Source organism: Brassica napus, chromosome A1 (assembly GCF_020379485.1).
Source record: "Brassica napus cultivar Da-Ae chromosome A1, Da-Ae, whole genome shotgun sequence".
NCBI lineage: Eukaryota > Viridiplantae > Streptophyta > Magnoliopsida > Brassicales > Brassicaceae > Brassica > Brassica napus.
Genome location: NC_063434.1, coordinates 4,715,729 through 4,740,148, shown reverse-complemented (window position 1 = coordinate 4,740,148; position 24,420 = coordinate 4,715,729). Strand labels below are relative to the sequence as shown.

General features: G+C 34.0%; 4 protein-coding genes, 1 non-coding gene and 1 pseudogene across 6 annotated transcripts; 4 read left to right on the top strand and 2 right to left on the bottom strand.

Moving 5' to 3' along the window:
• The first annotated feature begins 1,968 nt into the window (after positions 1–1,968).
• On the top strand, positions 1,969–9,897 carry LOC111210307 (transcription factor MYB39-like). Its single transcript, XM_048782083.1, has 3 exons — positions 1,969–5,684; positions 6,094–6,837; positions 6,969–9,897. The coding sequence occupies exons 1-3, from the start codon at positions 5,419–5,421 to the stop codon at positions 7,003–7,005; spliced, it is 1,047 nt and encodes a 348-aa protein (XP_048638040.1). The 5' UTR covers positions 1,969–5,418; the 3' UTR covers positions 7,006–9,897.
• Positions 9,487–11,444, top strand: LOC106372967 (annotated as a pseudogene).
• A 2,907-nt stretch (positions 11,445–14,351) lies between these two features.
• Positions 14,352–15,993, top strand: LOC106415419 (heat stress transcription factor A-1a). Its single transcript, XM_013856163.3, has 2 exons — positions 14,352–14,690; positions 14,798–15,993. Exons 1-2 carry the CDS (start codon positions 14,400–14,402, stop codon positions 15,797–15,799), a joined length of 1,293 nt encoding a protein of 430 aa, XP_013711617.1. The 5' UTR covers positions 14,352–14,399; the 3' UTR covers positions 15,800–15,993.
• Positions 15,994–16,087: 94 nt separating this feature from the next.
• LOC106415502 (syntaxin-23) lies at positions 16,088–17,907 on the bottom strand. Its single transcript, XM_013856279.3, has 7 exons — positions 17,539–17,907; positions 17,373–17,466; positions 17,150–17,289; positions 16,996–17,070; positions 16,768–16,925; positions 16,589–16,689; positions 16,088–16,471 (listed from the first exon to the last, which is right to left on the bottom strand). The coding sequence occupies exons 1-7, from the start codon at positions 17,733–17,735 to the stop codon at positions 16,406–16,408; spliced, it is 831 nt and encodes a 276-aa protein (XP_013711733.1). The 5' UTR covers positions 17,736–17,907; the 3' UTR covers positions 16,088–16,405.
• Positions 17,908–18,525: 618 nt separating this feature from the next.
• On the top strand, positions 18,526–20,494 carry LOC106415276 (binding partner of ACD11 1). 2 transcript variants are annotated; one of them, XM_022707258.2, is made up of 4 exons: positions 18,526–18,674; positions 19,135–19,314; positions 19,379–19,459; positions 19,667–20,494. In XM_022707258.2, exons 1-4 carry the CDS (start codon positions 18,669–18,671, stop codon positions 20,315–20,317), a joined length of 918 nt encoding a protein of 305 aa, XP_022562979.2. In that variant the 5' UTR covers positions 18,526–18,668; the 3' UTR covers positions 20,318–20,494. The 2 variants fall into 2 exon arrangements, with proteins under 2 accessions (XP_022562979.2, XP_048638027.1); XM_048782070.1 differs by having other exon boundaries at positions 18,584–18,670.
• A 605-nt stretch (positions 20,495–21,099) lies between these two features.
• LOC125579372 lies at positions 21,100–21,197 on the bottom strand. Its single transcript, XR_007317391.1, has one exon. It is a non-coding gene; the product is annotated as a small nucleolar RNA R20 (small nucleolar RNA).
• Between the last annotated feature and the right edge of the window lie 3,223 nt (positions 21,198–24,420).

Genomic DNA, 24,420 nt, shown 5'->3' with positions numbered 1-24,420 from the left:
GCATGACTTCGTATCATATATATGTGTGGTGTATACCAGACTTCCAAATATGAATCATGGATGGCTTATATAGTCGTTCGGTCTTGATTCCAATAGAAAAAAAAATGTTTCTGTAGTTTCATTTGGGTGGGAGAAATGGAACCAGAGAAAAAATGGAGTTATTCTTTGTCAAGGATTTCTGGAGACGTGTGTATAAATGGTGGCACAAATATATAGAGGAGAAAAATGCTTTAGTGGTGGCGAGAGCTCATTTATTTACACGATTATTATATATATATATATATATATAGATAATATAAGATAAATCAATATGGATTCTCTTTTGTAAAACAAAAAATCAATATGGATTCTCTTTTGTTAAAGGTGATAAAGAGACAGATACAGCGTGCAACACTTTTAGGGTTACTTTCATCTAATTTATACATTTGCAAGTGGTTCTGATCAACTTTTCGTTTTTGATGATACGTTTAATAATTTTCATATTATTCAAGATACTACGAAAAGAGAGAGAGAGAGAGTCCATAGACCATGAATCATCATCACCATATATGTAACTACATTCTCACCTCAATCGAGAGTATGGCTCTAGATCATTCAAAATAGTATAATCCTCTATATGGATTATTAACCCCTGAAAAGTAGTACAACGCATGGTGGTCGAGTGATTTAGTTAGTTCCCTCTTATTCTCATCTAGAACAACCCTTGTTATATGTTGGATAGTCGGGGGTGGATGGCAGTGTCCCTTTATATTTGCAAAGAGATTAAATTGTAAACCACTCAACTAAAAATCCGGCAAACTTTCAATGAATTCTCTTAAATGAAGCTGAGCACAAATAGTAGGCTGGTAGAGCAAGGTTCTTGCATGTAAGGTGTATATATAGCACACAGGTCCGATGTCATCTTAATCATCCAAAAATACACAAGAGAAAATTAAAGGGTACGAAAAACGTTGTGTATTTAATTAGTCATACGGTATTTACTTCAATCCTCAAGTTTGAACAGTCTTGAAATAAATAATAATAAACTCATAATATTACATAACGTTTGATGTTTATTTTTTTGTCACCGTTTAATGTTTGTTGTTCGCTTAATGAGCTTCACATTATTTTACTATTAAAAAGGTTTCAATAGTGCATATGTCCCTAAAGCAATTCACAGCTTTAATCCTTTTTCTTGGGTCGTGGGATCTTTCGACTTTGCCTTTAGCTTTCTATAATTAAAGAGTTTTTTTCTGACAAAAAAAGTTGTGTTTAAAATTTCGACAAAACCAGCGTATCTTTTGTTTCCAAAGAGAATTGAACCAAACCGAAGATCAAAATCAGTAACTATAATGTACTTGCAAGTGACCAGTTAGTTCCATTTGTCTACAACTGAATAAACCAAACTAGTTTTAAACGAATCAAATTTTCTTGATTTTTTTTTTAATATATTACATAATGATATAACTATATTTTTTTATTTTGTATGAATATATCGTTTTCCTTTTTGCATGGCAACATATACTAGGTTTAATATCCAAACAATTGAAATGGTAAAATTGAAAATGCGTATATATACATTTATCAACTTTTCATCAACAGAAAGTAAAAATTAACGTTAAAAACTAATTAATAGTATCGCCATATTAATTGTCCTTTAAAAAAAAAAGACAGTATCGGCCATGTTCATTCGACAGTTTATAATAACAATAATAATATACGTTTGTATGTAGAAACGCGCATTCACATTTGAAACTCTTTTTAGAATAATGTGTGATTTTTGTTCGGTTAAAATACCTTAACTACTGTTGACAAAAAAAATCAACCTTAACTACTTATTGGCCAAAAATAACTTTAGTATTGTCAAATTAAGATATGGGTTCGTTATGTAACGACAACTTATAATATGACAATTAATCTTTGTGTTGCTTCCAAAACATATGTTTCCAAGAGACAGGATCACGGTTGTTTCGCTTTAATATATAAGAACTCTGTAGAAATTTTTGCAAATAGGTATTTTTATGCAATTGTGTGTATTTTATTGTCTTAAATTTTGTTGGTATTATATTTTTATGATAGATTGGCCATTGGTCGTTCAAATACTTTTACAAGTTAACTGACTTTTCCAAGATTTTCCCATCTACCAAATTGTATACTTCCTTGGCAAGAAAGTGAGATAAGAGCTTCTTAAAATTTTATCCCAAATCTCATTTTACTTTATTGACCACAGTGCTAACCACACTGTCACACAAAATATTTGGCATTTGGCACATAAATTTTGTTTCTTGACGAGACCCGGTTCATGTATTAAGTTCTCTTTCACATACGGACTTACACACTCAAGCCTACGCTTGCAGCAGATAAGAAATCTGTCTTTAGATAAATAAATAGGACTGTGCCTTTTGACGTATTGAACTATCCGAATTTATAATTTGAATTTGATATATACTACATGTGAAAGATTTTTCAATGCTTTTAGAAGATTTGGTCCAGAAAATAAATCTTTTGTAGACAATTGATTTAATGAATATAATAGAGTATAATTATTATCATTATACCAAAAAGTACGTAATTTATTGAATGTTAAGACTAAAGAATTTTGTAAACTATCCTAAGTATTCACTTATTGCTTGGTTGGCGGCTCTGAACAGACTAGCAACTGGGGACCGAATGGGCAAGTGGTCCACACAAGCTGACACGTCATGCATTCTCTGCAGAGCTCCAATAGAAACCAGAAATCATATTTTCTTCGAGTGTAGCTCATCAGCAGTATGGAAGGGCTTGTCGCTGAAGCTTATGGATATACACTACTCAAACGAATGGAACAAGATTCTAAGGTTTATGCTAGATGGTTCAAGGAATAAGACTGTCCTTTTTCTCATTCGCTCAGTTTTTCAGACACCTATACACTACTTGTGGAGAGAACGCAATGGTAGGCGACATGGAGAGCAGAGTGTCCCTTCAGCTCGACTTCAAATGGCCATATATAGACAAGCAAATTCGGAATCAAATATCCTCAAGCCGGATAAATGGAAGTACGAGATATGCAAAAGCTATGGAAGGGTGGTTTGCCACAAGATAAACTTTAACCATTTCAGATCATAGAGAATAGTTTTCTTGTTTTTAGAATTAAAAATTTTAAAACAGAGACACAGTCATTGTAAAGCAGTTTTTTTTATTTGAATCTAATTTAACATTCTTTAAAAAAAAATAAAAAAATTGTAAACTATGAATTCAAATGCGATAAAAAGAAACTTGGGAGTTGTTTTTGGTTAAACAGCATAATATAAGTAGTTTTGAAGTATATGCATGTGTCGCGTTAATTTGGATTCGAAGAACTATTTTATATACAGACCGATATAGAAGTAAACCATGCATTGAATTTCAATTTACAACTATTTAACTACGGAATATCTTCTTTAATTTTTCTTTACATCAATCTACGAAATATCTATGTGGCGAAACAGTAATATAACATGGAATTTTTAGCTTTGTCTTATCTCCTACACTCGTTGACAATGTCACGTAAATATAGAAATGAATTTTATATACGATGTGCTGCTACTTATATGGAAACCTTATAGTTTATACGACTGTTTATATAGTCAACGAGATAAACAAAAAGTTGGTAAATGTTTGGTTTTAATTTGACAGTGTGAATCAAGCCTGAACATTGACCCTTTTATCCATGATAGTAATTAACGGTTTAGTAATTAAGTATATTATCGAGATCTTATGTGAGAGTGAAATCTCATTATTAAAATTACAATAAACGTTTTCTCCAGCTGAAGGAAACTTCGTTTTATGTTTCTTCTAATTTGTCGTGATATATCCCCTCATTCTTTTGAAGACAAACAAAGATTCTAATATAATCCACTTTCTAGTTTATGTGTTCCTTACGCTATCGAATAAATGTTTTGAAACCTCGAGAGAAGATCAGAGAAATGAATTAATTTTAAAGCTATTGAATTACGTTAGAATGTACATTATTTTGCAGATCTTGTATTAAATGATCATCTAACTGCGGAGCTAGTTCACAATTAGGAGGGTCAATTGATCTATTTGAATGTTATCTTTATATGCTTATATTATTAATATTTAATAGATAATTTGTTTGAGATAGATAAATCTGAGTCTCATCAATAAAATTTAATATTTCCTTTGCACCATATTTGATCATTTCTTTATTTTTGTTTTTGCTTTTCATATGTTCATGTACAATGTTTTGAATTTCCCGTCTCTTGTATATTAATCTTAGTTTTTTTCTTCCATAGATTATTTAATCTGTCTTTCATCTAAAATTACAGTTCCATGAGTTTACATTATTACGTAACAAAAAAACAGGTGTTCCAAAAAAAAAAACGTAACAAAAAAGCAATATAAAGATAACGGTAATTCCATTAATCATTTTGATTTAAGACAAAATGAATATTTGTGACTTTATTTATTTTGGGAGTGTTGAATTTACGCAAGTGGTTATATGGCTTGGTTAGGAGAATTAAGAAGAGCAATATTCATTTGAATTCAAATGGAGGACAGAGAGAGAACGAGTCGGCTTTGATCATCAATGAGACATTGAAGCAGGTAGAGTCGTCTTTGAATGCGGTGGAAGCAATCACAAAATGGTAAGAACAAGATTCCAATTTTGATGAAGATTGCAATGAGAACATGATTTAGCATAATACAATTAAATATTACTTATATATACTACTCACGAAAAGTAGTTAACCTTTTGAATTTATTATCATTAGGCGAAAATTTCACTGTAAGTTTTAACCTTTTTCATATCAAACTATAGGTTTTAACCAAAATAGCAGAATATATATATATATATAGGAAATATTCAAAAATTATCATATATTCATTTGAAAATGTGGGTTTTAATTCTCTCTTTTTTTTAGCAATTTTCTTAAAAAAGTATAATTTCGATAAGATTAATAAGGTTTTAAAATTATATACTATAAGTTGCATTATACATGTAAAAGTACGTAACAATTCAGCTAGAGTTCTTATAAGGAAATATATGCATTTCCGTTTTTAGCAGCGCTAGGGAAAATATCCTATACGTCAACACACAACGAAATCCATAACAAAGATACATAGGTATTTAATTTTTTATATAAACATTCTTTCTTTGAGAATCATTCACCACGAATTGCTTTGCGAACGCCATGACATATATCATATTATCAATACCTAACCTTGGTTTGGTTATTCAACCTATTTGTTGTATGACTCATATATTGTAGACTTGTCACACACTATTAAAAATAATATTTACATTAAATTCTGACGAATGCATATAACTTTAGTAATGTGATGGCTCCTTTGCACACATGTTGTGTATATATATACATACAAACTAGAACGTAGAGAGCTACCAGATCTTCAATAATCTTCAAGAAATTAGGGTTGTTGAATAGAAGATATATAACCAAAATGGGAAGATCACCGTGTTGCGATCAAGACAAAGGCGTGAAGAAGGGACCGTGGGTGCCCGAAGAAGATGATAAGCTCACGGCTTATATAGAGAAGAATGGTTATGGGAATTGGCGGTCGCTTCCTAAGCTCGCTGGACTTAACCGTTGCGGCAAGAGCTGCCGGCTCCGGTGGATGAATTATCTACGGCCTGATATCCGGCGAGGCGAGTTCTCCGATGAAGAAGAGAGTACTATCGTTAGACTCCATGCCCTTCTTGGCAACAAGTAAGACTTTTTGTTAATTAAATTTTACATATTTAACATTTTTGAACAATAAACCATTTCAGTTATATAAAATGTTTGTAAGAATTTCAAATATTATTTTGTGTGTTTAGTGTTTGCGCTTAAAATGAACAAATAAATTTTGTGGCCCTTGTGGGTTTAGTTAGAAAAGATACACATACATTATGTATATAACTAAACACACAAACGAAAACATAAACTAAAACAAAAAAAAAACAAAAGAAAAACATTTGTCGCCCAAAAGGACTATATATATTTCTCTTCCATTGTACTATCTTTTTGCTAATATAGGCAGTTTCAAGACTACTCATGACCTTCAGCTTAAGATCTCTAACCATGCAAAATGTTAATTTTTGGTTATTGTTGTAACGCTTGAGAATTCATTTTATAGATGGTCGAAGATTGCGAGTCATCTTCCAGGAAGAACTGACAACGAAATCAAAAACTATTGGAACACTCATATGCGGAAGAAGATGTTGCAAATGGGTATTGATCCAATCACGCATGAGCCAAGAACCAACGATCTTAGCCCTATCCTCGACGTTTCTCAAATACTCGCGGCGGCTATTGGCAACGGCCAATTTGGTAGCAGTAACCTCATCAACAACAACATTGCTTTGGAAGATCTTCTCAAACTCCAACTGATCCATAAGATGCTTCAAATCATAACCCCCAAAGCCATACCAAACATCACCAGCTCTACCAATTCATTGAATCCTAAACTGGATTCAGTAGTCAATAGCTTCACTACCAATTCAGTGAATCCTAAACCGGAGCAGGCGGCTATACAACTGAATGCTAATGAACCACATGATTTTATAAACCAAAGTGCAAATGAAGATTTCATGATGCCACCGTTTGAAAATATTTGGGATAGTTTTGAAGATAACCAGCTTCCTGGTTTGGTTACGGTTTCTCAGAAAAATCTAAATTCAGGAACCGGAATGATGCCGGGTTATTATGGTGATCAATTAAGTGAGATCCCATCTAATGGTTCGATATCGGTTTCTCCTGAAACATCCGGCTTGAATTATCCCGGTACGACTCAACACTTAACCGGTTCGGATGTCCTGGAGGATTGGGAGAAGTTCCTTGATGATGAAACAAGTGACTCTTGCTGGAAAAGTTTCTTAGAGTAAGATTTTTTTCTCCACAGTTATATTCAATATACATGCACTATCTAGCTAATATTTTTATATATATTAACAAAATATACTATCTCAGTTCTAATAATATTAACAGAGTGTTGCTATTTGATATATGCAGCTTAACGTCGCCCACATCGTCACCCGGCCCGTGGTAGAACTGGATATTTTTCTTCCAAGTCGTATATTTTTAGTTTTAAAGAAAATTCATATACAGAAACGTTCGATTAATATTATTTATTATTCTTTTGTAACAAAATTATTGATTTATATGTTTGTATCTCTTTTCTTATAGGAAAAATGGTTGTATTGTATTTCTTCTATATGGTTTGTTTGTTTGTTGCGTAAAGAAACACATTGTAATCGCATTTCTATATTTAATCACATTTCCGAGTGATATTTTGGTTAAAACATATGATGAGTCTAACTATATACTAACAAAATCAAATTCCCTAATCAGTAACAGTATATTGACTGAGGAACATTGCCCAAAAAAACATATTATGCCATTGAAAATAATAAAACTAAGGATCTGGATTAGTAATTATACAAAATCATTACTTGATCTACAAGTCATCTACGAATATAACAACACCTTTGTTCTACACTCTTGATTATCATTTAAATTGATATGAAGTGAATTCCTCTTTATAATATAAAATATACATTACATTAGATTTGCTTACCTTAATCCATTTTAAAAATTTGGTACTAACACATAAAAAAAAGCAATTTTCTAACTTGAAAACCATTAACAAGTCATCAAAACAAACTCATTAAACTTCAGTTCACTCATACTTAAAAGGATCTTTGTCGGAACATCAGTGGTCGAAGCGGTTTGATCAGATATAGCTGCGGTGGAGGTGGCCTAGACCTTCAAGCATTCTGACAGTTCTGCCGTTTCATCCAAATAGTATTTAGCTTTTCTTGTTTTTGTCCAACGGTGCAAGCAAATATCTCAGCCACTGCAGCCAAACCAAGATCATCACATGAAGAAAACCATTCGGTTAGTGTCTTTCTGTCTTTCCCACTGACTAGAAACACTATATTCTTGGGATCACTAAACAGACTTTTCAAGGTTTGGATCGTTTCATTGCTAGATGTTGTCCTAATGGACCCTGGCTGCACCATTTTGCCATAATAATCCACAAGAATGGCTCTGTTCTTAGTCCTCTTATAAGCAGAGACAGTGTGCTCAACGGAAAGCTTTTTAAAGCTTGGATCAAGTGACAAAATTCTGAAGCCTAAACCCAAAACCTATCCCCCAACACCTCTTCTTCACTTAATCCCCCACAAGCCCTTTCAAGATTCTGTATAAAGCTGCGAGCCCAATGCGCAACATACTTGTGTATTGCTCGTGACGCATTTGCTTCTCTACTTTTGAAAGTATCAATGCATAGCTCATTGCTTCAGTCACTGCATCTATGTTCCATGGATTTACCCTACTTGCACCGGTATACCAAATATTTCGTTTATCCTTTTGACCGTGGTTTCAGTTTCAGACTGCACCTCTTGAACATCTTTCCCACGTCCCCTTGCAGGTTTTACGATCTGTACAAGCACAACATGACCTCTCTCTCAGGATGTTGTTGGAGAAACTGCTCCATTGCCAAAGAACGGAAGCCAATCAAATCAGCGTTGAGGAGAGCTCTTAAGAGCTAGCTCGTTTCTCACTGGAAGAGGACGGTAAATCTCTGAAGCAGGGAAACGGATATCGAGGAAGAAACCAAGGTTCACTCTATTAAGAGTATACCATTAAGTGATAGACATGAACACATAAAAAACTAGATAATTAATCCTTAGAAGTATAAGTTGCAAAAGATTAGGATTTTCCTATTAAGGTCTACACTTGATGTAAAATGGCTTTTTTGATGAATACAAATTTAACATTCATTCAGAAAAAAAAAAAAAAAAAACCATCATCAGGACTAATCACTTTATCAGCAAAGATTTTGTTAACAGAAAGGTATAAGCTTGCCATAACGGACGATCAAATCTACGTCTAACATCAGGTAGTCATTAGTTTTCCAAATGAAAAAAATGAGTACACAAGATAATCAAATTTGGTATACGAAAATTCATGCTATTTGTTTTTTCTTAGAAAATTTGGTAGGTAGTAAAAAACATTTAAAACATTGTTAGAGTGCAGCAAATTAACAAACAGTTTGAATAACAATGAATTCAAAACTAATTTGTTTTAATAACTATTTAACTAATATTTTTTACTAAATCAATTTAATTAATTTAAAATTAAAATAAATACATTTATATAAAATATTTATAATTCATAAAATAAAATAAAATTAAAATAAAATATAATTCATAATATATTTATAATTATTGATTTATCCTGAATTCTTTTCTTGCAGCAAAAATTTGTTTTCGTATGTTAGAAACCCATTTGAAATCAGAATATCCTCTCCCTTAATTAAACAAAGAATAACTTGCCTTTTTCATTTTACCAATATTATGAAAAGCATAATTCTAAGAGTGTCTTGTTCATTTAAAAGAAGAATAACTTGTTATAGTGATTTTATATCATATTGTGTATATATACATGGAAAGTTCCCATCATTATGTGAAACCAAAACATAAAAATATTATAAAAACATTATAAGAAGCTTATATTTATCTTTTCAATGGAAATACTCAAAAAATATTATTCACTATACTCAACACGCGGTCACAAATGTGATGGCTGCAATCTTGGTGAAGACTGCTATAGTGATGGCTATCGTTGCATTCGTTCAGGACTATTCTTTCACACGGAGTGCGCTACATCTAATCAAGATGTTTGCAACGCCTATCATCCACAACATATGTTAAAAATCAAGGTAGTTTCAAACTTCGAAGATGTCCATGGTGAATGCAAGATTTGTAGAGGTAACTTGCCAAAAATGTATTATTATTGTTCAATATGTGATTTTGCAATCGATTTGATATGTGCAAGAAGAGAAGTTGTCAAAAATATCGATGTTCCAAATACACACAAGCATCGTTTATCCCTTGTTCCAAAGATGATTATGTTTTCATGTCATGTATGTTAACTAGTTGATGATCGGTTCCCTTATGCATGCGATATATGTGGTTTGAATTTCCATAAAGATTGTGCTGAATCTACACCAGAACTCAGCTACTCATGTCATCCTAAACATCCTCTCAAGCGTCTCACTCGTGTTCCAAGTTACACCAATGGAAAATGTTGCTTGTGCAAAAGCAAGCTTCATATTCTGTTTTATCATTGTTCTATTTGCAATTTCAGCGTGGATGTCGAATGTGCAAAGAATCCACCTCCTTTAACTCTTGACCACCCCAAAGCGCATGAACATCAACTCACTCTTTTGCCGCAACGAATTTTTGTTTTAATGCTTGTGGAATGGATAATGATCCAAATCCTTATATATGTCTTCAGTGCAATTTCATGGTCCATAGGAATTGTATAGACATACCACACATTATAAAAATTAGTCGTCATGTTCATCGTATATCCTACAATGATTGCCTCGAGACCGGTGATTGGAAATGTGAAGTCTGTATGAAAGAGATAAATTGGACATGTGGAGCTTATTCTTGCTCAAAATGTCCTGATTTTGCAATTCATGTGAGATGTGCCACAAGGTTTGGGATCTGGGATGGTATTGAACTTGAAAGCATATTGGAAGATACCACAAACTCTAAAGCATATGAAGTGATCGAAGAAGGAGTAATAAAGCATTTCATTCATAAGAATCATACATTAAAGCTCAAAGAAGGGAGTGATGCTAACGGTAAAAGTAGGCGTTGTACAATATGCGCATATCCCATATTTTCTACTCTATTCTATGATTGCATGGTATGTGATTACTTCATCATTCATCAGAAATGTGCTGATCTTCCAAAAAAGAAAATAGATTCCTTCTACAAGATGTCTATGACTTTAGTCTCAAATTCTTGCGAGTTAAATTTATGTGATGCTTGTCAAAATTATTTTGAAGGTTTCATGTACATAAGTGATAATGGTATTATCAACCTTGATGTGCGATGTGGTTCTATATCTGAGCCCTTTGTCCATGAAGGTCATCCTCATCATTCGTTATACATCAATTACTCAACAAAAGACAAATTATGCAATGCTTGTGGAGATAAGGCATGTATGGTTTTCAGTTGTGAGGAATGCAAATTTGTTTTAGACGTCAAATGTTCTATTTTGCCAAAATTGGTAGAACACAAAAACGATAAAGATCATTTTCTGACTCTATGTTACGGGGAAAAAACGAGGGATCAGTACTGGTGCGAGGTATGCGAGGAAGATCTAAACCCAGAAAAATGGTTTTATTCATGTGATCAATGTGGCGTCACTCTTCATATCAAATGTACGTTTGGAGATTTCATATGGATTAATCCCGGAGGTGAGGCTGAGTCCATATATATGGTTATTCCCAATAATTATACAAGTCGGCCAGTTTGTAACGGGTGTGATTCTCGTTGTCAATACCCACTTATCCTGAAGTATAAGAAATATATATTATGTTCTTTACAGTGTTTTAAAAATGTAGTATCCCATTAGTGATTTATCAAAGTGGATTTATGAATAAAATTATCTTTTGTCTACCTCAAATGATTAATAGTTGTAAAATTTAAACGTTTATAAGATGTTTCGTTTACGTAAGTTAAATCAAACTTGAGTGTGCACTTCTTATGTTGGATATAGTTTATTTGCAAACTTTGTTTTCTTAGGACATTACAAACAAAAATTAAGAAGAAGAAAATCAATCAATCAATCTGCTAGAGAGGATTATATTGAATGTGATTCTTCCAAAGAAAGAAATATACATGACCAATAAATTATCAAAAGAGAAACACAAGAGTTGTAGGGATTTTTGTTCTTCTCCTCTAAAGATACTATAAGGAGGGAAGTTTGAAGGCTAATCTTTACGCTTGATCCATGCCACTCAAGATCATCTACTGCCTCTTTCTTTCAACACTGCATGTCTGATAAACTATGTAACATTTACTGTAAAAGTTAGTGACACACTTCCTGCATGCTCAAAGTTGTAGTCTCATTCCATGGTCTCTGGGATTCGCTTTGTTATCTCAAAGTAAATGCATTGACTTAGGGTATGAACAGATCTAATAAAAAACACAAGCATCACAAGCTAATTTTTCTTTCTTTTCTTTGATGAGTATTAAATATCCTTAAAAGCTTGCAACAAAGCCAAAAATAAAAACGTAGAGGCTGATTATGCATCTTAACCGCATATGTTTAGAGTAGTCAATGTCTTTAAAATCAAACCGATAACAAAATCATAGATGTTTTTACTTTTATATATATATATATATATATAGACTTTGATTGGGTTCAACCTATTCGATTGTGATTAAATATAAAATAAAATTTAAAATTAAATAGTTGTTATTATCTTCTAAAATTTTATATGAACTTATAATTAAAAATCTCAATATAAATAGTAATGAAATACAAATCAAATAAAAATATAAAAATTAATATTTTAACACTAGTGATTTGTAATTGAAAATTGTAAAAATATCAAAAAATATATTAAGAATATTTAAAAATTATATGTATCAATGTTCTTTTTTGGAAACTTTATCGTATTAGTTTAAAAGAAGAATGACTAATAAACAACTGAATATTTTAACACTGATTTATTATGTCATTACAAACTCTATAAGAAACATTACAAACAGTACTTTTTGTGTCATGCTGAAGATCTTTTATAAATCTTTTTTGAAGAAATTACATGTTTATCACTTTCATGGTATCACTTTTCATTTTTACCATCACTAAAGAGACATTTTTCAAAATATATTCTTCATTAAGTGGCAAAAGACTCTTATGACCTTGTTATTTATATATATAATAAATTATTATTTAAATAAAAATAATAATTAAAAAAAAAGTAAAATGGTTTTTTATGTTTTCGAATAATATTTTTTCAAATTCGAACTTTTTTATAAATTATTTTTTTTTGAATTTTTTTTTTCGATTTTTTTTTTCAAATTTCTTTTTGAAAAACGAAAATTATGTTTGAAACTATTTTTTAACATTTTTTATATATTTTTTAAATATTTTTTTATATATTTATTAGAATCCTAAATTTCACATTCCAAAAACCTTACTCCACTCCTCAACTCTAAACCCTAAGTCTAGATTAGTTAACCATAAGTGTATAATTGTCTTTTACCCTTCAATAAAAGTGAGGGTAAAAGTGGTTAGTGTAAACATGAAAAGTGGTACTATTAATGTGCTATTTGTGGCAATTTTCCATCTTTTTTCCAATATCTTTTCCAAAAATTGAAACATAGATCTTCTGGTGCAAAAGTATTATTGAATTTTCGGTCAAACCACTAGACCTAGGGCTTCCACATCAAACTGATTTATAGTAGAGGATTATCAACAAGCCTGATTTGGTTCAATATTTTTTTGCAGTTTGACATGGGTTTTATACTTTATAACTGTTTTTTAAATATTAATTATGGAAAAAAGTTTCTTAGCTACACAGACTATTGGGTAATAAATCGGAAACCATACGAAGTATTAAAATGTACCAGTAGCTACACCAACTTATCAAAATTATGTAAATTTCACCTTTCGGGGTGTAATCAGATCTATTTAAAATTGTTGGGGTAAAATCAAAATTAAGAAAACTTAATCCAACCCAAGGTCAAAATTGGATCCAATACATTTCAATACTTCGTATGGTTTCCGATATATTACCCAATAGCAGTGTTTTTAAAACCGGACCGGATAGCGAACCAGAATTTTTTTGGGTCATAAATCATTGTGGTTCGACCGATCTGATCCGGGTTCAATCGGGTTTACTTAGATTAAACTAAATTTAATCATCTTTTATAAATAATATGCATATTTTTTTAAAAAAATATATCATATCAAATAAAATATTTAAATAGCCATAATGTGTAGAAAAACTTAAAAATAACAATTAAAATTTAAAATCAATATGGCTTATATACAAACCGAGATTTGGTCAGTTTGTTGTTTCCAGGTTTCCAGGTTTTTGACATTCGATAGGAGTTTTTAACTGGTTCGATTTTAGTTAGGTTTTATCATTAACCCAACCCAGATTATTTTCGGTTCATGGTTCAACCTGGTCTGGCTGCTGGTTCGATCTGGGTTTAAAAACAAATGTCCAATAGTCCGTGTAGCTAGGAAACTTTTTCCAATTAATATTTACCGAATCTGGATATATTATCGGTTCACGGCTTATCCTGGTTCAACCGTCGGTCTGGTTAAAACACTGGTTTTAGTTAATTACTTAAATTAAATCGAGTAAACAATGTCTTATCTACAACCACCTCCAATTATTTCAATCATAGCTTAGGCCCAGTTCTTTATTAAAAAAACTGACCTTTTTTTCGACCCACACACAAGTAGTATATAAAAAACAAACATAAAAGCCCACCAGAAAACAACGACACGTGTCCCGTCGCGCTATCACAGGAGCTCAAAATAAAAAAGGGTAGTATCGTAAATCTCAAGTCATTTTCACCCTCTTTTCTCTTCCTCTCCCTCTCTCTCTCTCCGTACAAGATGATGGATGGTGTAACCGGCGGAGACTCAAAAAGCGGCGAGGCTACGACGGCGCCGCCGCTCCGAAATCCGCATCCGGCGACGTTGCTTGGCGCGAACGCTTTACCTCCTCCTTTCCTCAGCAAGACGTACGACATGGTGGAAGATCCGGCGAGCGACGCGATCGTCTCGTGGAGCCCGGCGAACAACAGCTTCGTCGTGTGGGACCCGCCGGAGTTTTCTCGCTCCCTTCTCCCCAGATACTTCAAACACAACAATTTCTCCAGCTTCGTTCGTCAGTTGAACACCTATGTAAGTAGTTAACATCTTCTCAAAAACCGATCTTTACAAAAGTTTCAGTCTTTCATGATTCGTGTGATCTTAATTTTGAGAAAGTTTAAAACTTTTATATGATTCAGGGTTTCAGGAAAGTGGATCCAGATCGGTGGGAGTTTGCGAACGAAGGTTTCTTGAGAGGTCAAAAGCATCTCTTGAAGACGATAAGCCGGAGAAAATCTACTCACGGACATGGTACTAGTAGTAGTAATACACAATCTCATCAGGGTCACATGGCTTCGTTATCTTCATGCGTAGAGGTTGGGAAGTTTGGTCTCGAGGAAGAGGTTGAACAGCTTAAAAGAGACAAGAACGTGCTGATGCAGGAGCTAGTGAAGTTACGCCAGCAGCAACAATCAACGGACAGCAAGCTTCAGACGATGGTGAAGAGTCTTCAGACTATGGAGCAGAGGCAGCAGCAGATCATGTCTTTCCTCGCTAAAGCTGTTCAGAATCCAACTTTCCTCTCTCAGTTCATACAGAAGCAGACGGATAGTAATAATATGCATGTGACTGAGGCTAGTAAGAAGCGGAGACTCACTGAGGATGGTACCACTGCTGCTTCTGATGGACAGATAGTTAAGTATCAGCCTATTAGAAGTGATTCTATGATGTGGAACATGATGAACACTGATGAGAAGTTCCCGTTTTCGCCAAACCGGGACTCTGGAGTCACTTTTCAGGAGGTGTTACTGCCCACAACTTCAGGACAATCACAAGCATATGCACCCATACCCTCTGCTTCAACTTCCTTAATGCCAATGATTCCTCCCATGCCACAAGAGAGCATCAGTGACTCACCTACAGAAAACTACATGAATGCAGAGAAGGATGTTTCAGAGGCATTCATCTCTCCTAGCCCCTTCCTTGACGGTGGTTCAGTACCGAATCAGCTTGAGGGATTACCTCAAGACCTTGATATTGATGAACTGATGAGTAACTGTGATATCTTTGAAGAGTATCTGGCACAAAGCCCTGTTTTTGGAGATGAGACAACGCTAGAGAGTAGCGACGCAAATGGTGGGCATGTGGATAAGCTTATAGAGGAGTTGGGTCATCTCACTTCAGAGACAAAGCAACTGTGAAGGATTATGTTTTAGTGTCAAAAATTGTATAGGCTTTCTCTACTAACTTGATGCTTGGGACTAAGAGTTTTTATTTTATTTTATTAAGTCTCTTTTGTATAAAAAAGTTTTAAACTTTGTGCAGAAATCTTCATTTACATAATAGAAAGTGTAACAGAACTTTGTGGATATATATATGATACTGATGAAAGCAATGCTACAGCAACTGAGATGATTTTTAATTGTGCATACTTTGTTCTGCTCGACCTTTGTCATTGGTTATATGATTCACTTAGCTTCATGGTCAGCTAATCGAAACTAAGAATTTCACTTTAAAGAAGAAAACACAAATAGAAGATTTCAGTTTTATGATTCACTCTGGTCTTCAACAGAAGAGACAACAAAGCAGTAACACTTTCTTACAAAACCCAACACCCACAAACCAAAACAAAGGGAACTACTCTATATACTCATAACAAGAGACAAAAGACCAACAGTCCAACAGACTAAATGGTAGAGCAAAGGAGAGAGCCATGAGGAGACAATTGGACAGAACATACACACATCTATGCTTTCTCTAGAATGATGATGAAGAACTCTTTTCATGCTTTCAAGAGTTCTGGAAAATCAAACCGCGAGCACTATAATAACAATCAGGAGCACGATACCAAAAATCACCAAGAGCAAGCACGTCTGCAAGGGAAAAGAAATGGCAAGAAGAAGTTTATAGGTTTGCTCTTATCATCATCCTATATCCTCAAAAAAAAACACATTTATTGTCTGATCAAAAGCTTGGATAGTTTTTTTTACCAGAGAAGAATTCGATCTTTGTGTCTTTGAGGCTTTTGCGAGATGGGATTTTCCTAGTGCAGTTGCAGCGTGGGAGTTATCAATGTGAGTGCTGATATCATCTGCGTACAAAAAGAAACAGGTGTTAGATTTGAAAATATGAGGATACAAGTTAAAGTTTTAGTATGAATCAGTTGTACCAATCATGGTTCCTTGATCATGTACCAACACTGCCAAGTCTTTGAAGATCTCATGCACCTCGCCAATCTGCTGCTGGATTTCTTCTATCCCTTGCTCCCTTTCCTCAATAACAGCCTCATTAAACGCAATCTCATTGTCCAACAGTACAAGTTCTTGTCTGTAACAACAACAACAACAAACCAATCAAAAGATAAACCATCTCAGTACTTTGTCTGTATAAACTTTACCTTTTTGATTCCACAAGAAGCGCACGCTGCTCTTGATGCTTATCTCCCTTCACATCTATCTCACTCGGTGTATAGCTATATTTACCAAAGCCAATGAATCAAGATACAAGACCACAAAGCAAGCATAAGCCATTTTTGATTTATTTGCATTTACCTAGATGGAGGAGATGGTCTTGTGACAAGAGGAGCATAAACGGTTTCTCTTTCAGCAGCGAGACGCTGAGCCTTTTGAAACTCTTTCAATACAGATTGAAAGTCTTTTGCAAGCTTAGCATCAACAATCTTCTTCTTTTGCTAAACACACCAGAAAAAAAAAAGTATAAAACAAACCAATCAAAATTCAGATACCAAACATAAGAATAAAAAGACACACTCACATTGACACCTCTCTGATGATCAGTTTCACTAGCTTCTTTAAGTTTAGCTGCTGTGTCTTTCACCAACTGTCCGATCTGTAGTCTTGTCTTGTGCCTTAAACACACAACTGAATTTTAGAAACAATGCCAACTGAGACAAAAGGAGACAACTTTAGAGGAATCTTACAGCTTATCTCGTAGCTCGGGCGTGTCTTTGGGAGTACCGAGAGTGTTGACGAGTCGTTGGAAGCTGGAGACGCTCGTGTTGATCTGAAAAATACCGGAAGCTACGGCTTGCGTTGTGTCTTGTCGACCTCCTCCATTGATGTTCCGTGAAGAAGCTAATGATCTTCCTCTTCCCGCCTCTAAATCTTGGAAACTCATCTCTCTTGTCTCGGAAAAACCCACCACGAAAGTCTCTTCCTTTTTCGACGGTGATGATCGATTCGGCGGCGTGATTCTCTCTCTCCGACAGTGAGATTGAGAAAAGCGTGAATCGCGGAGAGAGAGAGATTGAGAAAAGCGTGGAGTGTCACATTAGCTGTATGAATGTAAAAGTTTGTACCTTTTTGTGTAATCTCAGGTTTTAGCCCTTACTTTTTCTATAATATTCTGAAAGTGGACTTGATAGTTTAGAATCTAACAAGTATATCCACCTCCAGGTTTATGTGAAAGAGGATGTAAATGTAAGCGGGAAAAGTACGGGTGTGTGTATGAGAAGAATCTTATCTTGTAGTCTACTCTCGAATACAAGATGCTCTTACGATGTGAAGGATACTCTGAGCTTGAGACACGTGGGTAATAGACACTGGTGGAAAGAGTGATTTCGTCACGTCGTTAGTTAGTTTTGTCCATAGATCCTTACTAATTATTAATGCAACAACTAGAGAACTAAACTATAAAATAATAATTTAATACAGTATTTTTATTTAAATATTTAAATTTTTAGGATAAAAATTATTTAATTAATCAAATCTCGGTATAATTAATTAATTCATTAAATTAAATCTCAGTATAAACCTTAGGTGCAAAATGGGTCAAATAGTAAAATAAGTTTTTTACGTAGTACACTACTAAACTGTTGATTTACGCTTGGCACGTGGGAAACTGCATTGCATCCCGACAAAAGCACGTGGCAAATCCGAAGACTTCTCGTCCGTTTTTCCTAGGTGGGGTCCACTTTCCTCTCTCCTCAAATCCGCTTCCAAAGATTTTATTTTTTTCTTTCCTTTGAATTTTCGTCTTTGTTTCAAACTTTGTTCGTGAGGTGAAACAGCAAAAAAGTTCCGTCTCGGACCGCGTCGATCGATTTCCACCATGTCCGTAAGTCTCTCTTAACCTCCACGAGTTGCTTTTTCGTTTTCTTTTCTCCCGACAAGATCGATGGTTACTATTGCTGCTAAGGAAGATGATTCCTACAGATCTGTTTGTGATCATTATTATCCCGTAAATATTTGTGCGAAAATGGTGTTAGATCATTTCGATTTGCGGCCATTAACGCGATTCATGTCAAAGGATTAGTGTGAGACAGAAAGATTAGCTTTTTTTAACGAGATTTATTATTAGTCCTTAGTTTTATATTATTTGAGCAGCATTTGAAAAGTTTTAAACTTTGACTTACTTTTATTGATAATACGATAATGCGAATTGTGAAGAAAGAGTTGTGTGTGAGGTCGGTTAGGTTAATCTTAGTGAAATGTGGAATCGAACTAGTAATGATTTAAAGCCTAAGATTGTGATTTTGCTGTTAAGTCTCACGAGATTGGATCTTTTCTTATTGCAGATGACAAGTGTAAAAGTGAGCAATGTATCTCTAGGAGCTACGGAGCGAGACCTCAAGGAGTTCTTTTCCTTTTCCGGCGACATTCTCTACCTTGAGATGCACAGCGAGACAGAAAGGTCTAAGCTGGCATATGTCACTTTCAAGGATCTACAAGGAGCTGAAACTGCTGTTCTTCTCTCGGTATTTCTTTAATCATTTCTCACCCTCTATCACTTCCTTTTAAGTATTTATGAGATTCTTTCAGGGAGCAACCATTGTTGATTCTTCAGTGATTGTCACTATGGCCCCTGATTACCAACTATCCCCCGAGGCTTTATCTTCCTTGGTAATCTCTTTACTTCATCATCATTATCATCATCTCTCTTGAGATTCAAACTCTTACCACTCTGATGTAGCGGAAGCCTTATAAAATAAAAATAGAGATCTGTTAATTCTGAGAATATCCGGAAAACTAGAATAATACGAAGATCTTATTTAGTTTAAGATATTTATTCTAAATATCCTCTTTGCATCACTCTCTCTCCCTCTCCAGGAACCCAAGGAGGACAGCAGCAAATCTCCCCGTGCATCCGTGTTCCGAAAAGCCGAAGACGTTGTCAGCAGCATGCTCGCAAAGGGATTCATCCTCGGCAAAGACGCCATCGCCAAAGCCAAGAGCGTCGACGAGAAGCACCAGCTAACATCCACTGCGTCAGCCAGAGTCGCGTCTCTCGACAAGAAGATCGGTTTCACCGACAAGATCAACACGGGAACCGTCGCGGTGGGGGAGAAAGTCAAGGAAGTCGATCACAAGTACCAAGTCTCGGAGAAAACCAAATCGGCCATCGCCGCGGCTGAGCAGACGGTGAGCAGCGCGGGCTCGGCTATCATGAAGAACAGGTACGTTCTCACGGGAGCCACGTGGGTCACCGGAGCTTTCAGCAAAGTGGCTAAAGCCGCGGAGGAAGTTGGGCAAATGGCGAAAGAGAAAGTTGGTTTGGCTGAGGAAGAGGACAAGAGGAAAGTGGTTGATGAGTTTGCTAGAGTTCACTTGTCTGAGTCACCAAAGGCGGCGGCGGCGTCATCAGAGGGAGAAGAATCGAAATTCTCTGAGTCTCCTGAAGCAAAGAAAGATTCTGAACATCAGGAGCACTCGCAGGTGCAGCAAGCTCCTCCTCCACCTGTGGCTCCGGCTCAACCTTAAGCTATGCAGGCAAGTAAAGGACCTTTCTGATTCGTGTTGTATACTGTAATACTTGGAGCTAAATCCCTCCTGGAGATGGAACTTATTATTTAGGACCAAGACGTGTGTTCTTGCAACATCGGATTCATGGTTTGGTTTGGTACTTAGACCTGAAAAAAAAAAAACAATTTTGTAGTCCTTTTTTAAAAAGTTTTCCTTACTGGTGAAGAAACAAGGGTTGAGACTAGTTAAACCGAAATAAAATTAAAATTGAAGTCAACTAATATAACAATCGATCTGTTTTTTTTAACCGACATCTCCAGTGTTCTGCCATAATACGAGAAACACAAACTTAATACCTCAAGTAAAAAGGTCTAAGCAAATGAATTTTGTTACAGCGCTATACATGCCACTCAAGAAACTGTGAGCTCCACTCTACCAGTAATCGCCACAAGAATTAATTATTTGGTTACCGAATTAATTAAATCAAATTTACAATGAATTATTTATTTATTCTTAAGAAATAATCTCAAAATAATATATTGTACATTGATACTCTTTCCAAAGGATATGATTTAAACATTAAAGCTTCTTCAAATTAAGATTGATGTAATATTTTTTTTTTAAATAGCTAAGAATAAATGTAAATTTCGGCCTCTCACAGAAGAAAGCGTGAGCTACTAAATACTGTATATTGTTGTCAAGTGAAAAAAAAATATGGTAAAAAAAATTTATAAATACTCTCCAAACATATCATTTTAATTTTACAACAAGAAAATAACCTAAACACAACAAAAATGGAGAAACCAACTTTGATAGTCATAGCTATATTCTACTTGTTTCAACATGTGAGTTAAACAAAACTAATATTTTCTACTTCTCAGTTATCTTCATCTTCCTCATCATCCACAAATGTATATATATCGATAATATACATAATTGTGTACAGGTACACCGAGTATGGCACGAGATGAAAAACTTGCAAGACGAACGCTGATTGCAATGGAATCCGGTGTCCAAAGGCAATAATACGAACAGGATACGTCCAGTGTATAAAGGGTGTTTGTCAATGCCCCTCTAAAAGACGAGCGGTGTTATCGGATGATACCAACTCCAACTGTGGTGTGGCTGCTTGCATTGAGTATTGCAAGGCAAAAGGCGAAGTAGCTTATGCTTGTCTTTTTAACCATTGTTACTGTCGCAAACCTCCCATGTAGATTTTACAAATAATTTCCATTCTATATTATCTTATTATATAAAGTTGCTAATTAACATGATCGCAACACATGACAATTATATATTTTAAGATTGTGATATGTGTTAATCTATTTCATAATTAAAAAAATATACATTAAGATATTAACAAAAACAAATTTTATTAAAAAGTAATTAAATATTATTTAATAGTAATTTTCCTTTTTTAAATCCTACTCAAAAGATAATTGCAAAAAACTATATTATAATAATTTTCCTTATAATATTGTGACATGTGTTTAAATATATAATGATTAAACATATATACATAATAAGATAATAAAAACGAATTTTGATAAAAACTACTTTCAAAAATTATTTAATAGTAACTTTTTTAATATTTAGTAGTAATTATTTTAGAAATTTTCTTTTTACAAAATCCTAAAAAAATTGAAAAGTATTTATTTAATAGAATTTTCCTTTTCTAAAAGTTTGGTTCTTCAAAAATTTTAATTAACATGATCGCGACACATTGGAATTATATATTTTAAGAACATGACATGTGTTAATCTATCTCATAATTAAAAAATATATATTAAGATATTAACAAAATAAATTTTATTAAAAAGTAAGTAAAATATTATTTAATAGTAATTTTTCTTTTTATTAAATCTTAATCAAAAGATAATTGCAAAAGACTATTTGATAACTATTTTCCTTATAATATTGTGACATGTGTTTAAATATATAATAATTAAAATATATAATAAGATAATAAAACGAATTTTGATAAAAACTATTTTAAAATTATTTAATAGTAAAAATCTATATATTTTTTAAAAAAACAATTAGTAGTAATTATTTTAGAAAATTTATTTTTCCAAAATCCTAAAAGAATTTTTGAAAATAATTAATTTAATATATTTTTCATTTTCTAAAATTTTAATAAAAATATAATTATAAAATATTATATTGGGCTTGGTTCTTTAAATTTGCTAATTAACATGATTGTGACACATGTCAGTTATATATTTAAAAGGGAAAATTCCATATTAATACACAACTTTAATTACTATTTCCGATTTAATACACAACTTTTGAGAATGACCAGAAAAAACACAAGCTAATTTTTTTTGCTCTTTTAATACTTCTACTAAATCCCCTGTATCTATACTAGGTTGCCTCGTTAACGCCATTACTGAAACGGTTAACATCCTAAAATAATCGTTAATTTCTGTCGTTTAACACTAACCCATGGTTAATAATCGTTAACATCCTAAAATAATCGTTAACTAACCTTAATTTTAAATATTCTCAAATGAAACCCTAATTTATCTTCACCATTGATAGAGAGAGGGAAAGAGATTCAGAGAGAGAAGGACATCGATACAGAAACTGAATTTGTGACTATGAAAGAACTAAAAGCTTTGTTGCCTTAATGTAAAAACTACAAATTGTTTTTCATATTCAATAGAAATAAGTTTCTGAAATACTCTGTTTTCTTTCATAAAAACAGAGCACGTTGATTACAAAACAGAGCTTTGTGTGTCTTGTTGAAGAAGAAACAATATCTTCTAACAGCAGCTTTGACAATTTGTAACCCTATCGTTGGGTGGGTTTTGTTTTGTTTCTGTGATTGTCCATGGCTTAAAGTAATTAGTTGTTGCTCTTATGCGCTTGTCTTGTTGGTCGTGTCTGATTGTGGTATTATTTGTGTGGTTAGTCGTGTTGTTTCTCTCAAGTATTTGTATTGTTTTGTGTTTATATAAGCAGACAAAATTTTAAAAAAGCTTAATAACTTGACAAATATCCAAAGACATCTTCATAACTAGAATTTTAAAAGCTTAACTTGAGTTTTGAAACAGAAGACAAACATCCAAAGATAACGTCATAACCAGAGATTTAAAGCAAAAGACAAATCACATATTCATTCCTTAGAAGCAGAGCCTATAACTCTTGAACGATCTCCATAAACTTCAAATACTCTATCAGTAAATGGACTTATGTAGACTCCATGCCCCCTTGGAACAACCTCTCTACGTGCTTGTCCTCGTCCAGGAGGACGTCCACGGCCACGACCACGACCACGGCCATGACCTGTTGAAGGTGGCCCTGCTGCTGCATCTGTTGCAATTGAAGAAGATGGTATTGCCGATGCCTCAGGAAATGAAGATGTAACATCAGGTGCGTTGATGGAAGGTTCGGATTGTGTTTTCTTTTGTCTCTTTGGTCGTTTTGGATTTGTTTCTCCTTCCCCCTGTAATGTTAAATACTTCCCATAAGAAGCTGTCATATACTATCTAGTGGCAATGGTGAAATATATACTTACAAACAATTTAAAAGGTCTTCCACGTTTACGTTTTGGACCTTCAACCACATGAGCTGCATTCTTACAAGTGATTCGGTTATGTCCAACCTGTTGGCAATTACCACATGTCACTGTTCTGCCATCACGAGTCACTCGATAGGGTCTTGAAGGTGACTCATGTGCTGCTTTAATCCTCTTTTTTTTAGGACGTCCAGGCATTTTCCTGAACCCTGGAACTCCAATGGGGTCTTTACCAGTCTTCTGCCAAAATGTTTCTCCATTTACTGGTTTAATGTTGTCTCTGTAAGTCTCTATCCAAACCGGAGTCTTGTAGTAATAATCAACATAGCTGCATAGAAAAGTAACAACTTCAGTAACGATTCAAGCCACATCATGTAATAAAATGTACAATAACTTACTTAGCTGGATCTTGATTGCTGTCGTTGATGACCCGAACTGCATGTGAACATGGGATGCCGGTGAGGTCCCACTCTCGACAAACACAAGTTTTTAGGCAAAGACTCACCTCAAAGCTACAATCATACAAACTTACTTCATACAAGTTATCACTACTCTTGTATATGGTACAACGATTGCTTGTTTCTCGGTTTGTTTCCAAAGT